Source organism: Camellia sinensis, chromosome 2, assembly GCF_055761805.1.
Source record: "Camellia sinensis isolate YWXY chromosome 2, ASM5576180v1, whole genome shotgun sequence".
NCBI lineage: Eukaryota > Viridiplantae > Streptophyta > Magnoliopsida > Ericales > Theaceae > Camellia > Camellia sinensis.
In genome coordinates this window covers 187997835-188010952 of record NC_138962.1, presented here as the reverse complement: position 1 = coordinate 188010952, position 13118 = coordinate 187997835, and the positions used below count along the sequence as shown (strand labels likewise).

At 36.3% G+C, this 13118-nt stretch overlaps 1 protein-coding gene across 1 annotated transcript; it reads left to right on the top strand.

Annotated features, from left to right (window-relative positions):
- Nucleotides 1–11741: 11741 nt before the first annotated feature.
- LOC114277818 (E3 ubiquitin-protein ligase ATL4) lies at nucleotides 11742–13118 on the top strand. The gene has a single exon (XM_028219779.2). It carries the CDS (start codon nucleotides 11856–11858, stop codon nucleotides 12897–12899), a length of 1044 nt encoding a protein of 347 aa, XP_028075580.2. The 5' UTR covers nucleotides 11742–11855; the 3' UTR covers nucleotides 12900–13118.

The following is a 13118-nucleotide window of genomic DNA, read 5'->3' as shown; positions in this document are numbered from 1 at the left end:
TTCAATGTCAAATGAAATGCACACAAAACAAACAAGACGCCTCCAACCTCTATCATGGTTTGATCAAGAGGCAAGAGATGCATGATATACTATGCAACCTAAGCATGCGAGCTAAGTATGCAACATGAACATGTGGACAAACATGCAAACATGCAAACATGCAAGCATGTGACAATATTCAAACAATGAGCATGCGAGACATGATGCAACCAAAGCATGCAAACATGAAGCAATGTAACAACATTTTAGCAACATGCAAAAGATGGACTTAAACTAATATGGACAAGCCTCAGCCATGTCTAAATCAGTGGCCATATGAGATGAGAACAAGGCCCAAGATTCATGCAAACATGCACAATGCAAGGGCTCCAAGCCTAAGGCACAAAATGCAATTTACCAAGAGCAATGCAAGGATGAAACATGGCATACAATGGCATACATTCTAGCTCTGAAATGGCATACTAAATGATTCCAAAATGACTCCGAAGCATGCGAACACTCATGCTATGCATGCTAGAAGGCTCAAACACCAAAGACTAGTGAAGCATTTATACTATAGCTATACAAAGCATGAGTGATATGGCCATGGCAGCCCAAAATAGTCCTAGGATAGCCCAAAATAAGCAAAAAATCATGTTAGAGTAAAGCCAAAATATGATAGGATGATGAGTCAAAACATTATGCACAAGAGGCTAGTAAACAAGATTTGTTCTACACCTATATGGAGCATGCAAATGATGACCAAACCAACTATGGATAGGGTCATGATATGGCAAAACATTACCAAAAACATGCTGAAATGTAAACCAAACAAGCTAACAAGACATGACAAAGCATGAAACATGTGAAGCTAGTTTAGGGGATTTACACTACAAGTGTATGAAGCATTCAAGGGGTCACTAAACCAGCCCAAAAAAGATTCATGATATACCAAAATATGACCAAAAACCCACTGAAATGTATCCAATACATGCAAGAATGAGGTGCTACTTTGAAAAGCTATGAAGGGGGTTGCTCTACACATGCAAGAGGCAAGCCTTAAATGAAAAAAATAACTCTGGAAAGAGTTCAAGAAGGCCCTAAAACTCACTGAAAAAGGCCTGAACCGAGCTCAAGAAGTGTGCAAATATGGGCTCCTTTGTAAGGCCAAAAATGCAAGTAAACAAGACAATAAGGAGAAGGGATGACCCTCTCCTTCTTAGGACCTCAAAACACCATCCCTACCACTGAAATCCCTCTGGATTTTAGTGGTGAGAAGGCCAATACAAGGTGGTCCCGAAGCTCACAAAAAAGGCACAAAAATGAGGCCAAACAAGGCCTAAGAGGGGGTAGACAACCCCAAAAGTGGTCTTAAACAAACTTCAAAAGGAGCTCAAAATAAGAATTTTATCAGTTATAAGTTAAGCTCAAAACAGCATTTAAGATAGGATAAATGTCTATGCAAAAATGGGGAATAAAGAGGGTGTTTCTCACCCTTGATGCACAGCTGTGAAACCAGCAGGTTCTTGGACCAAAAATCAGTCCCTTAGCCTCTGAAAATGGCCTCCAAGATGCTTATGTTGATGATGGAGGTGTTAGAGTAAGAGTTGGTGTGCAAAGGGGCCAAGAACCAAGCAATTTGGAGTTCAAAATAGAGAGATATAGAGAGATGTATATTGTTTGCCATAGCAAAATTTTTAGAACCCTTGCAATTGAAGAGGAGCTCTTCTTTTATAGAGGAACAAAGGTCTAAGCTTCTTGAGGAAGCTAGAGCAAAGGGTCAAGCTTCCTCAAGAAGCTAAGAAAAGGAGTCAAGCTTCCTCAAGAAGCTAAGCAAAGGGTTCAAGCTTCTCTAAGAAGTCAAAACAAAAGGGTCAAGCTTCTTGGAGAAGCTAGAGCAAAAGGGTCAATGCTTCTTGGAGAAGCTAAAAAGGTTTAAGCTTCTTGGAGAAGCTAAAATAAAGGTTCAAAAGGTTCAAACCTTCTCAAGAAAAGGTCTCGGCCAGAAAAAGTGACCGATTGATCAAAACAATAGCCGGCTGACCAAAACATTGCCAACCGGCCAACACCTTTGGCCGGTAGTAAGAAAACAGGGTCGGTGGCCTCAAGCCATGGCCGGTGAGGTGTGGGGATGGCCAACAAGACATTCCCTGCCCTCAGAGGCAAAAACCCAAGTGCTTGGTCCACAACCAAGCACAAAACAGATAAGTTAAGAGATCTTGAGGCAAGGCGCGTAGCCGAGACCCCCGAGAACTCAAAACGAACATGAGCATGGATGATCATCGAGTGTTTAAATGATGACGTCCAAGTCTTGAGGACGGTCGAAAATGGGGTGTGTACACATGCCTGCTTCACTTGCTTTTCATAGTCCGCCGTGACATTGGCCACCCCTTCGTTGTAGCCCTTTTCATCGGCTACCTTGATTTCGACCTCTTTGGTGGCTAGAGCGTCTTGCAGTTCTTTTTGGGCCTGGGTCGTTTTCTCCTCGGCATCCTTCTTTTCGGCCTTAAGCACCATTTTGATGGCCTCAGCAGAGTCCGCCTTTTCTTCGGCATCGTTTTGAGCTTTGATGGCATCCTCGGCCTGGTATTCCAACTTTTTCATTTTTGATTGCAAACTTTTGTTGGCCTTTTGAAGACTGGAGACCTCCCTCTTCATTTCGGCTAGCTTCTCGCGGTTCTCGAAAGATTGTACTAAGAAAGAATGGGCATGCTGGATGGCCTGAAAGGAAACAGAACAGAAGTTGTTAGAAAAAATTACAAATGAAATGAACAGAAAGAAAGAAAAAGTTGCCAGATAAAGACACTTACTTGAATGGAGAGTTGAAGCATCAGGGCGTAGTTTTCATACTCGCTCAACTTGACGTTTCGGTTGAGATCGCCGGGAAGAAGCAGAGCGGTACTGAGGGCTACGCCGACGTTAATGTCATCAGCGCTATCGTTGGCCATAACTGGCTTATCCTCCAGAGTAATTTTGGGGGCCCAGGGGGCATCATGCTTTTGAGACCCCGAGGTCATTGCAGAAGATGACCTCGGCCTTTTTGATCTGATGGATTCAGATGGGTGTGTTTCAGCAGACCTCTTCTCGGGGACAGAGGCAGTCTTCTCACTCTCAGCCAATTTGGAAATTGGCAAGTTGTCCTCAGTATCAACCTTAGTCACCTTTGCCTTTGGTTGAGCCTTTTTTATTCTTTTTTGTTTTGGTAGAGGCTGGGTTTGCGTTGGTTGAGCGTCAACGTCAGAAGGGATGCTGCCTAAGAGTTCTTTTGTAACTGCTTTTTGACGGCCCATCTTAGCAGCAAAAACGGATCATCGCCAGTGTTGGCGTTGGGATATCGGGATCAAATATGGGGCCGAGGTTGACGGCTGCTCGGCTAGATTAGAGGTTGATCCTTGGTCTGTCCGAGATGTGGACGCGACTTGTGGAGTTGTGGCAGAAGGTGGAGAAAGGCTTTTCTTCTTCTTTTTTGGGACATCGGGAAGAGCCGACTTATACGTGGGGATGAAGTTGAGAAGCAGAGGGGCCTTCCGCTTGTGAATTGGCAAATTCAGTAGTTTCTTCAAATCTTTGCTGGGAAAGAAAGACTGACGGAAGCCCTTTGGTGGCTGAGGTAGAACTGCAAAAAAAAGAAGAAAAAAAGCGTAGACATTAGAGCAGAATGTTGAAAACTTTATGAAAGAGAGCAAGAAAATTTGCGAGGGGTGGCCCTTACCAGCCCCTTCCCCGAAAACTGTTCGACTTAGGGATAAAGATGGAGGTCATCGTTTGGCTAAAACTCCTAGTTACCCCAAACGATGAAGTAATCATCCCCCGCTCCCTTGTTGGAGTTAGGGAGGTCGGCAACGATTTTGTATTCCGTGGACCTCGGCTTGAGGTAATAGATGTGGCCTTTTTCTGATTTCAGGCGACACATGGTATAACAGTACTGGAAATCGGCAAGAGTAATCCTAGCATTCTCTTGTTTGGCTAAGGCTATGGTACCATTAATAGCTTGGTAAGAATTGATGGCAAGCTGCATTGGGTTCAACTTATAGAAATGAAGGATTTCACGGAAAAAAGGGTCAAGTGGAAACTTATGTCCGCACTCGATAAAGGCCACTATAGGGAAGGGCATAAAAACATTGGTGGGCATAATGGAGTCGTCATCCCCAGCCAACCTCAGATGGACGTCGGCAGGGATGGAAAAACTCTCGCCTAAAGTATTCTAATTTTGTCAGGGTGTCTACCCTATGCTTCCACATACCCATGATATCGGCCTAGCTAGGAGGAACTGGATTTCAGAATGAAGGTGTTTTAAAAGGATTATTGGGACTTCGGCAAAAACCTAAAGTATGTGCTGGGTAAGAATTTGTGGAAATAGTTTCAGTTTTTCCTAATAATCGAGGGTTCTACAAGCAAATCCCAAAACTAGATCTATGGAAACGAAGATTGAATGCACGGATCTGGAAAACAGAAAAACAGGGATGCGTTTTAGAATCAAGAATGATGATGAAGCCATCAGGAAATCAAGACAAAAAGTTAGCACAGGTGTATCAGGCCAAGAACAGTGGCAGAAATCAACAGGAGTGTGAACAGTGTATATTCAAGAAGATGATTTGGGTAAAAACAAAATCATGAAACAAACATGTTCAAATATATGGTGGAATACAAGATGTGAGATGAAATATCAAAAATATGAACAAGATTGCAAAGACAGCAGGTAAAACAGTAAAGTTCAGTAAGGTAATAAGAAACTGAAATCAGAAGGAATAGTGGCTTACCAGAAAGAGGGAAGTCGGAATGGGGATTGCTGAAGTCTGACGATGGTTGCGAAGGCGGAAGATCGGTGAAAATCACGCCGGAAGGGGTAAACGGAGCAAGTTACAGAGCTATGGAAGCTTGAACAATGGCGTATTCAGAAGCTAGAGAGAGTTGAAAGCTTAAAGATACGAAAGTGAGAAGATCAAGAGAGAAGAAAAAGTTTTGTTAAAACTTGAAAACGGCGGCAAAACAGAACTAAATGCACCTAAAACAACGTGAGCGTCAGACGGCGCACGCATGCGCGAGACGATTAAGAAGCACGTACCAAGTACGATCCAATAAGAGAAGGACACATGGCTGAAACGGTTAAATTGTGATGCGTGACAGCTCACACGCGTAAAGAAGCTCTTGGAATTGTTGATCTTTAAGAAGACATGTCGGCTTATAGTGATGAGCTCGGCTTAAGCCGATGTACTGGCAGGAAGTACCGATATAGGTTCCATCACCTCAGAATGTCGAGGTAATAGAACCTAGGGGGCAGTTGTGGGGATATATTTTCTGAGTACCAACACGTGGCCAAGGTGATGCCGACGTGTCAGCCGAGGTGCCACGTGTCCAGGTCATGACGCCGAGGTTATCTCGGTAAGGCCGAGGTTATCTCCGAAGATATCGAAATCCGAGATAAGCGGATAAGGCACGAGAGTCCTAGAATAAGGAAAGACTTTAGTATGGATAAGGATAACACTCTTAGGGAGTTTATCTTTATCTCTTGGAGAGTTCAGGATAAGCACTAAGCAAGAGTCCATTGAAGCTAGGCTTCTAGTGGGACAATGATTGAGTTAACTACAAAAGAGAGGCACCTCCGATGGGTCTAAGGTACGCAATTTATATTCTGAATAGTGAGTTTAGCACTACTGATTATCTTTGAGAGATATACTGACTTAATCGTCGGAGTGCCCCCGGGTGGACGAACCACCGCCAGAATCTTCTCTTTCTATTGCAGGTCAGCCGAATGTCATCTATTCTGCCAGTACTCTCCAACTGAATACTGAGTTGGGCAGTGTGATCAGAAAATCACTCTCACACACACACACACACACATACATACATATATATATATATATAAAGAACCTTTTTTGAAAAAATTGATTGACCTATTACATGTGATATTGCGTATGTTGAGGTTATTTGATGTAATTTATCTGAATTGTTTATAATTTTTATTATTTTGAAAATTTATGTCAAATTATTTATGCATATAGTTTATTAGGCCGAAATAGTTTAAATAAGTTATAAAAATAATCAGTTTGTTTGGTTTGAGTTTTCTGAATTTACTTTTCAGAAAATTAAAAATTTTGGTTGTCTGTATTTTTTTTTTTAATTTTCACTGATTTTTTTTTAAAATTTTTAGATACATGTAACATAAATACACTTAAAAAGTATAATGTGTGAAAAAAATCTTTAAAAATTCACTAAATACCAAAAATATAAAAAAAATACCAAAATTTATTACATATTTTTGTATTCTTGTGTATTTATTAATTTTTTAAAATATTTTTTTTTACAAATATTTTACTTTTTCAATATATCTAAATAAGGTGTATCAAAAAAAGTAAAAAAAAATTACTTACAATTTTAAAAATATTCACTAAAAACAAAAAATAAAAAAACACAAAAAATAAAAAAAAAAATTCAATTTTCAAAAAATTAAAACAAAAAACAGTGAATAAATTTTGAAAATTGGGTGGGACATACTTTTGGTTTCTGCTGTTGAATTACCAATTTTTAATTGAAAAATTGCAAAATGCATTAGATGGTTGTATAGAACCCCAAAAAAAAAAAAAAAAAAAAAAAAAAAAAAAAAAAGAAGAAAAAGGAAGAGGACCTTTATCTTTTTCTCATTTTTTTTAATAAAATAAAGTATATTACACTGACCTCTCCTAAGATTTTGTGAAAATATAACTTGATTAATAATTTTGGCATAATTACATCGATCTTCTTTTAATAAGGTTAAATGGAGAACTAATGTAAATGACGTGAAAACAAAAGATAAGCTACGTAAAATATATATTTTCGTGTAAAATACATGACAGTATTATTTTTTCATCCATATAACTATCAAATTATTGATAAAAATGAGGTTAAGCATTATGTGAATTAAAATTTAAGGGAACTTAATGTAATTATACCAAACCTGTAATATCTTCTCCAAATTTGTTTATCCTTAAAAAAAGAAAAAAAAAAAAAGGAAGAAGAAGAAAAAAAAAAGGCTCACCTAGCTATAAGGCTTATATCATTATCTATAATAATTTAAACATAATTTTTGGAGAACAAGAAATTGATAAAACACAAAAGAAAATAATTCTATATCATTCCATAATAAATCATAAAATTTTCTTAGTCAAATAACAATACCAAAATAAAACTTGACTGTATGATTGAGTTATTTATTATCTCTCAACTTTCTAACAAAAGTAAGTCAATATTGTTTTACTCATAAAATTTTCTGTATTGCTAGAAAACACCACATGAATAATAATACTACATAATACTCAAGATTATTGAATAATTATTCGTTAGATCATTCCACTTAACTTGGTATTTATTGTATATTTAGCTTGGCAACTATTATTATTATTTTCTTGTAATTTTTGAAGTGCTTTATGGTGTGCTTGACTAAATTTTTATAGGAATTAGTATCTAGTTGCCCAAAAATGTTTTCTCTCTAAATAACAATTAAAGTATTTTACTCATCTTCTCTACAACACTCTTAATTCAAAAACACTTTATTAATAGCACTTTATTACAAAAAAAATGCACCACCAAAAGCGGCTTAAATTGAGTCACTCATTAAGGCCTAGTTTGGGAAGACTAAATAAGTGCACTTTTTGACTTTTTATGAAATATGGGTTGGGTTTGGGTTGGGTTTGAAGTGATGTGTTAGAGAGGTAATGTGACTTAAATAAGATGATGTGACTTAAATAGGATAGTAACTTTTTGACTTTTTGTCTTTTTTGCCTCATGCCAAACTTGGCCTAAATGTAGTATACATACATCCCTTACATAAATTATGACAAACATTAGTTTTGACATTTCATATATCAATGACGAACTTTAGTTTTGAACTAGTACTAATATTATAATTAAATTTTGACTGAATTCAAATCTCAGCCTTTGTGTAAAGAAAACAAAGAAATTTGTTTTGTTTCTAAATTTAAATTTAATGAGGGCAACAAAACATGTGCAATTGGGGGCAAAGAAAATGACAAAAAAAAAAAAACAACATTTTTCATTAATTAGAAAATGGTGGTGCTATTAGCGCCCTATTTTTTCTTTTTTGGTTAAAAGAACACTTTATTTTTGACAAAATTACAATTTAATGGTAATTTCACAAAATAATTATAGATTCATGGAAAATTTTAAAATTTTATTATTAATATTTGTAAAGTTTACCACTATCTAAAATTTTATTTTAAAATATACATTGAATTTATATTTTTCCTTTATTTTTTATTTTTATTTTCTGTAAAATTATAATAAAATCCACATTTCCTCTCTCATTGTTTATCACCCCCAGATTTTATTATACGGATAAATTACCACTATTCCTTATAAACATCCATTTACCATAATAGTTAAAGAAACAATGCAAGCTAAAAAAAATTAAATGAGGTTCTCTCTTCCATAATTACAATGATTGAAATGTTCAACATAAATGTTTACAATACATAACTCAAGGCTTACATAAAGGATTACACAGTTTCATATACAATCATAGAATAACACCTTTATTACCACATTATAACACTTCATCTACAGTTCACATAGTAAGAAGTCTCAAAGAACTAGGACTTTATGATCTTCAAACTGTTGCACCTGGTTTTGTTTATGTAAAATGGTTAAACAACATGGGATAAACACGAAGGATTTACAATGATTTCTGACAATAAGATTAATAGATATATGCAATCATGAATGCTATCTTGTGATACATACATAAGTAGTGCGTCCTTTTATATGTAAAATAAATTACATAGATAGATAAGCTTTTCATAAAAATCCCACTTGCCATCTCATAGAAACCTCATTTGTTAACTATCTATCTTATAAAAATTCAATCCTATGATTCCCTTAAATCTCGTTTCATCATATAAAGATTTTAAGCTTACTTATTATTTACTATTTCTAATTCATATTTCACACTCATTAATCCACATAACACCAAACACTTACATGCCACAACACATTTCGCATATTACAGTTATTCAGTTCGATTTGTTTTTCCATCTTATCTCATTTATATATTTTAATTTCTACTACAACCCTTCACCCCAACATAAATCCACATAACACTAGGCTCATACAAAGTCAACACGTTCCAAATAATTGAGTTATAAGAGCTAACTCACTAACAACGATATTTCACATTACACATTTCGACTTATACATTTAACAATTTTCACAATCACATAATGGAATTATCGCAAGATTCTCAATGAATGATCACATGCCAATAACCAACTTCACCAGGCCATACCAACACAGTTCACCGGACACTACTTCAAAAGGAAAGCTAAAATCTCTGTCAATCGCCACGCTTTACCGGTGGCTAGCTGGAAAGAAAGCGGGACCTCCATATAGCCCAATAATCCACACGCTTTACCGGGCTATTCTGGAAGAAAGGCAACACCTCTATTAAGGGCCACGCTTTAATGGTCACGAGCCGGAAGGAAAAGACTTTGTTCCACAACTCATCTTTTCAATTCAAAACAAATTGCGCAAATAACACAACCATTAAAGTAAAATGTATCTTTATGCAAGAACATAATTGTTTCTCCACCATTTCCCATACTCTAAAATCAACTCCTTTGATTTAAATCACACAATCCATTTCATTCCATCAATTCTCATTTCCCATTTACTACACATGAACCCATTGCTCAAGAATCATTCTCACAACATTTCATAATCAACATTTATACTCAATTTAACCAAACATCAACTCAGTTTCAAGGATTTAAAGCCAATTGAAGAAAGCCCCATGTTTAATTAAAAATTTGAACAAGGATTGGAATAAAAATTGGGACTTTTTATTTTAAAATGTATAATCATATTTCAGTAACTCAAAACTTTTATAATCCTAACATTTCTCTAAATCGTAGGTTATCTCTTTTGTGCAAGAAATCTTAACATTTCTCTACATGCATTTCAAGAAAATCTCTTTCAATTTAAGATTTATATAATAAAAACATATCACTAAGCTATCTATACAAAAGTATTGAAAGAAGCAAAGAAATCCCTATTTCTATCAAGGAGAGGAGGCTAAAAAATCCAACGTTAATGAAAACGCGATCTGCTCAGATTAATAGAAAGCTCTCTTCATGCTCTTCATTTTTGTATAAAGAAATTGGGTGGGATTCTTACTCTAAATAGATGAAATCTAAGGTTTTAGGAGGTTTGAAACTCAACAATGATAGAAAAGTGGAAGACGCGAGAGAAAAATCTAAAGAGTAATAAAAAGTGACCAAAAAATTACTTTTAAAGTGTTGATCCCAAACAGACCGCTCGAGCGATGGAACTTGCGCTCGAGCGTTAGAGATAGAAGGCCGCTTGAGCGATGAAACCTTCGTTTGAGCGCATAACGTGATCTCTTAGAAGTTTAGGTTGCAGACCAAAGTGAAGACCTCAAGGACCGCTTGAGCGAACTCTTCTTCGCTTGAGCGACGAAGAAAATTTTACAGAATGTTACATCATTTAAAAGAATTTATAAAATAAAACAAATAATAAAGTATTTTAAGTATAAAAGAGAAGTATGAATAAAAACACCTTTTCTTTCAAAATACTCTCTCCTGATTTTTAATTTTTTTTTTTTATTTCATCGTATTTTTCACCTCAATTCCAATATTGAACAATCTCAAAGATAATTATCATTTTGGAAAAAACCATTATTTCTTTTTGGGTAATTTCAAGTATTCAGACAAAGTAACAAAAGTTTTACTTTAAAAATAAGTGTAATCTAATTATTGACAAAGTATAAACCTTATTATATAAGAGTTAATTTAAAAAATCACATTAATATTAGTAAAAAAAAAATTGGTGCTAAATACCTACAATTACTGTTTCCGTTTGGACATAAAGCATGAAGAGGGGGTGATTATTCAGTATTTTCGGAGTATAGATACCTAGTGCTTTATAAGATTTTGATTGGTAGAGAGGGGTAGAGACCTACGATTTATGTTAGGAATAGAGAAATAATATGAAACTAAGTAATTGATTAGTAGAGAAGGGTAGGAGTCCAAGATTTATGTTAGAGATGAAAAAATAATATGAAACTAAGTAATTGATAATTGACTTAAAATATGACACGTAATGTTTTAAAATTATTGAATAATTTCTCACGAAGAAGAAGAGGACATGAAGCACCCCCAACAATAAGAGAAATTATTGATTCATCTAAATACTGTCATGTAATGTTTCACGTATGATTTGATTGATAGAGATTACAAACTTCATAATTTTATAATGAATGATTAAAAAATATAAAAAATATAAAAATTTATAGTTAGTCAAGAACATGGCTACATGAGGCAAAAGACCAACTAATAATTTTTCTAACAATGGCCTAGTCCATCTAGTCAAGTGTCTTTAAATTCTCTCTTTTCCACTCACATACTCTCTCTCCCCCTTTTAAAACGCGTATTTTTTAATTTATATAAAAAATTAAAATAATTAAATACAAATAATTATATAATTAAATCATATTTATTTTTAAAAAATAAATGATAAATATAATTTTAAATATAATTATCAATTCTTAAAAAGTTAAATCATCAAAACAAGATATATAATTGGCAATCTCTCAAATTCTTTTATATTGAAAATTTGAATTCTAAATTCTTAGATTTCATATATATGTATAATAAGTTATAATATGTAATTTAAAGACCAAAAATCTTTGATAATTATTTTGAAGAACATTTTTCAATATATGCGTATATAGAAAAAAGAAGCTGCCTTACCAATCAATATACTCTCTTTGTGCTCCTCACGTGATTCTCAATTCTCACCGGTGACTTAAATACATCAACCTTCCATCAACCCCCCTTCCCCCCTTCTCTCTCTTTCTCTCTCTAAACATGCCCCGTGTATTTGCTCGTGTAGACGATGCTTATTCACCGCCGTTCCTCATCGTCGGAGGAGGTACCACCACCGTCACAATCCCTCAGATCAACCACAACGACTCTTCTCCGCCGTCGTCATCTTCGTCTCCGTCTTCTTCACTCATTATAGTAATCATCATCGTCGCCTCCTCTATCATCGTCACCGCCTCTCTCTACCTCCTCCTCCGTTTCATCACTCGCCACTGCAATAACCGCTCCTTCGCCGCCGTGGACGACGTCGTCTCCTCCACAAACAACCGCCACGATTCAAATCGCGATCGGTGTTTATACGAGCAGCGTAACTCCCCCAACGATTTGATCAACTCTCTTCCTCTCTTCACTTTCGGTTCCGTCACCGGAAACATCGTTAGCGGCGACTGCGCTGTGTGTTTATCCAAGTTCGAGAGGAACGATCAGCTACGGTTACTTCCTTTGTGTTGTCATGCTTTCCATACCGATTGCATTGACGCGTGGCTTTCGTCCAATCAAACGTGTCCGTTGTGCAGGTCCGCTGTGTATCCTACTGAGGAAGACGTGTTGAATAAAATCATTTCGTCCACGGTTCCAGAAGATCGCGGGAACAGTTTCCGGATTGAGATCGGAAGCGTGAGTCGACGACGAGGTATGTCCGATTCCAGCGATGGTCGAAGATCGTACTCAATCGGCTCGTTCGACTATATTGTTGACGAAGGCTACGAAGTCCCCGTAGATTCCACACATCGGCGAGGACTCTCTGATTGTACTTCCGTTAGCAAGGACTCGGCCGGAGTACCGGTGGTGGTGAACGCGCCGCCGGGAGAGAATATAGCTTCTGAAGTCGCTGGACGAAGCTGGCTGAGAGACTATGTGGATCGTCTTGCGTCGATTTCGTCTCGCACGGTGTCATTTCGCAGCTCCGGCAGGTTTTTCACCGGTAGTAGTCGCCGGAGCAACACGGTAGTCGCCGTCGACGAGGAATTGGAGGCTAATCGTATTGGAGAAGAGATAAGTGAGATGTTTCGGTGGTTCTCAGGGGTATGATTGGTAAATTTAAATTTTTTTTTAGGCAATTCAGATTTTCAAAAATTAATTCCAATTATTTGCTTCAAATATACAGACTCGATAATGTAGCAAAAAATTGGAATAATTCAATTTTCCTATATTTCTTTTAGGTATGTAAATCTCTGTTAATGATTTTGTTGCATTTTGTTTGATTGTTCATTGATCATTATAAATAGAACTTCTAGTTAGAGAATCAAA

What these genes read in the sequence shown, in the direction of transcription:
- LOC114277818 (XM_028219779.2), top strand. Translation starts at nt 11,856, where the DNA reads ATGCCCCGTGTATTTGCTCGTGTAGACGATGCTTATTCACCGCCGTTC.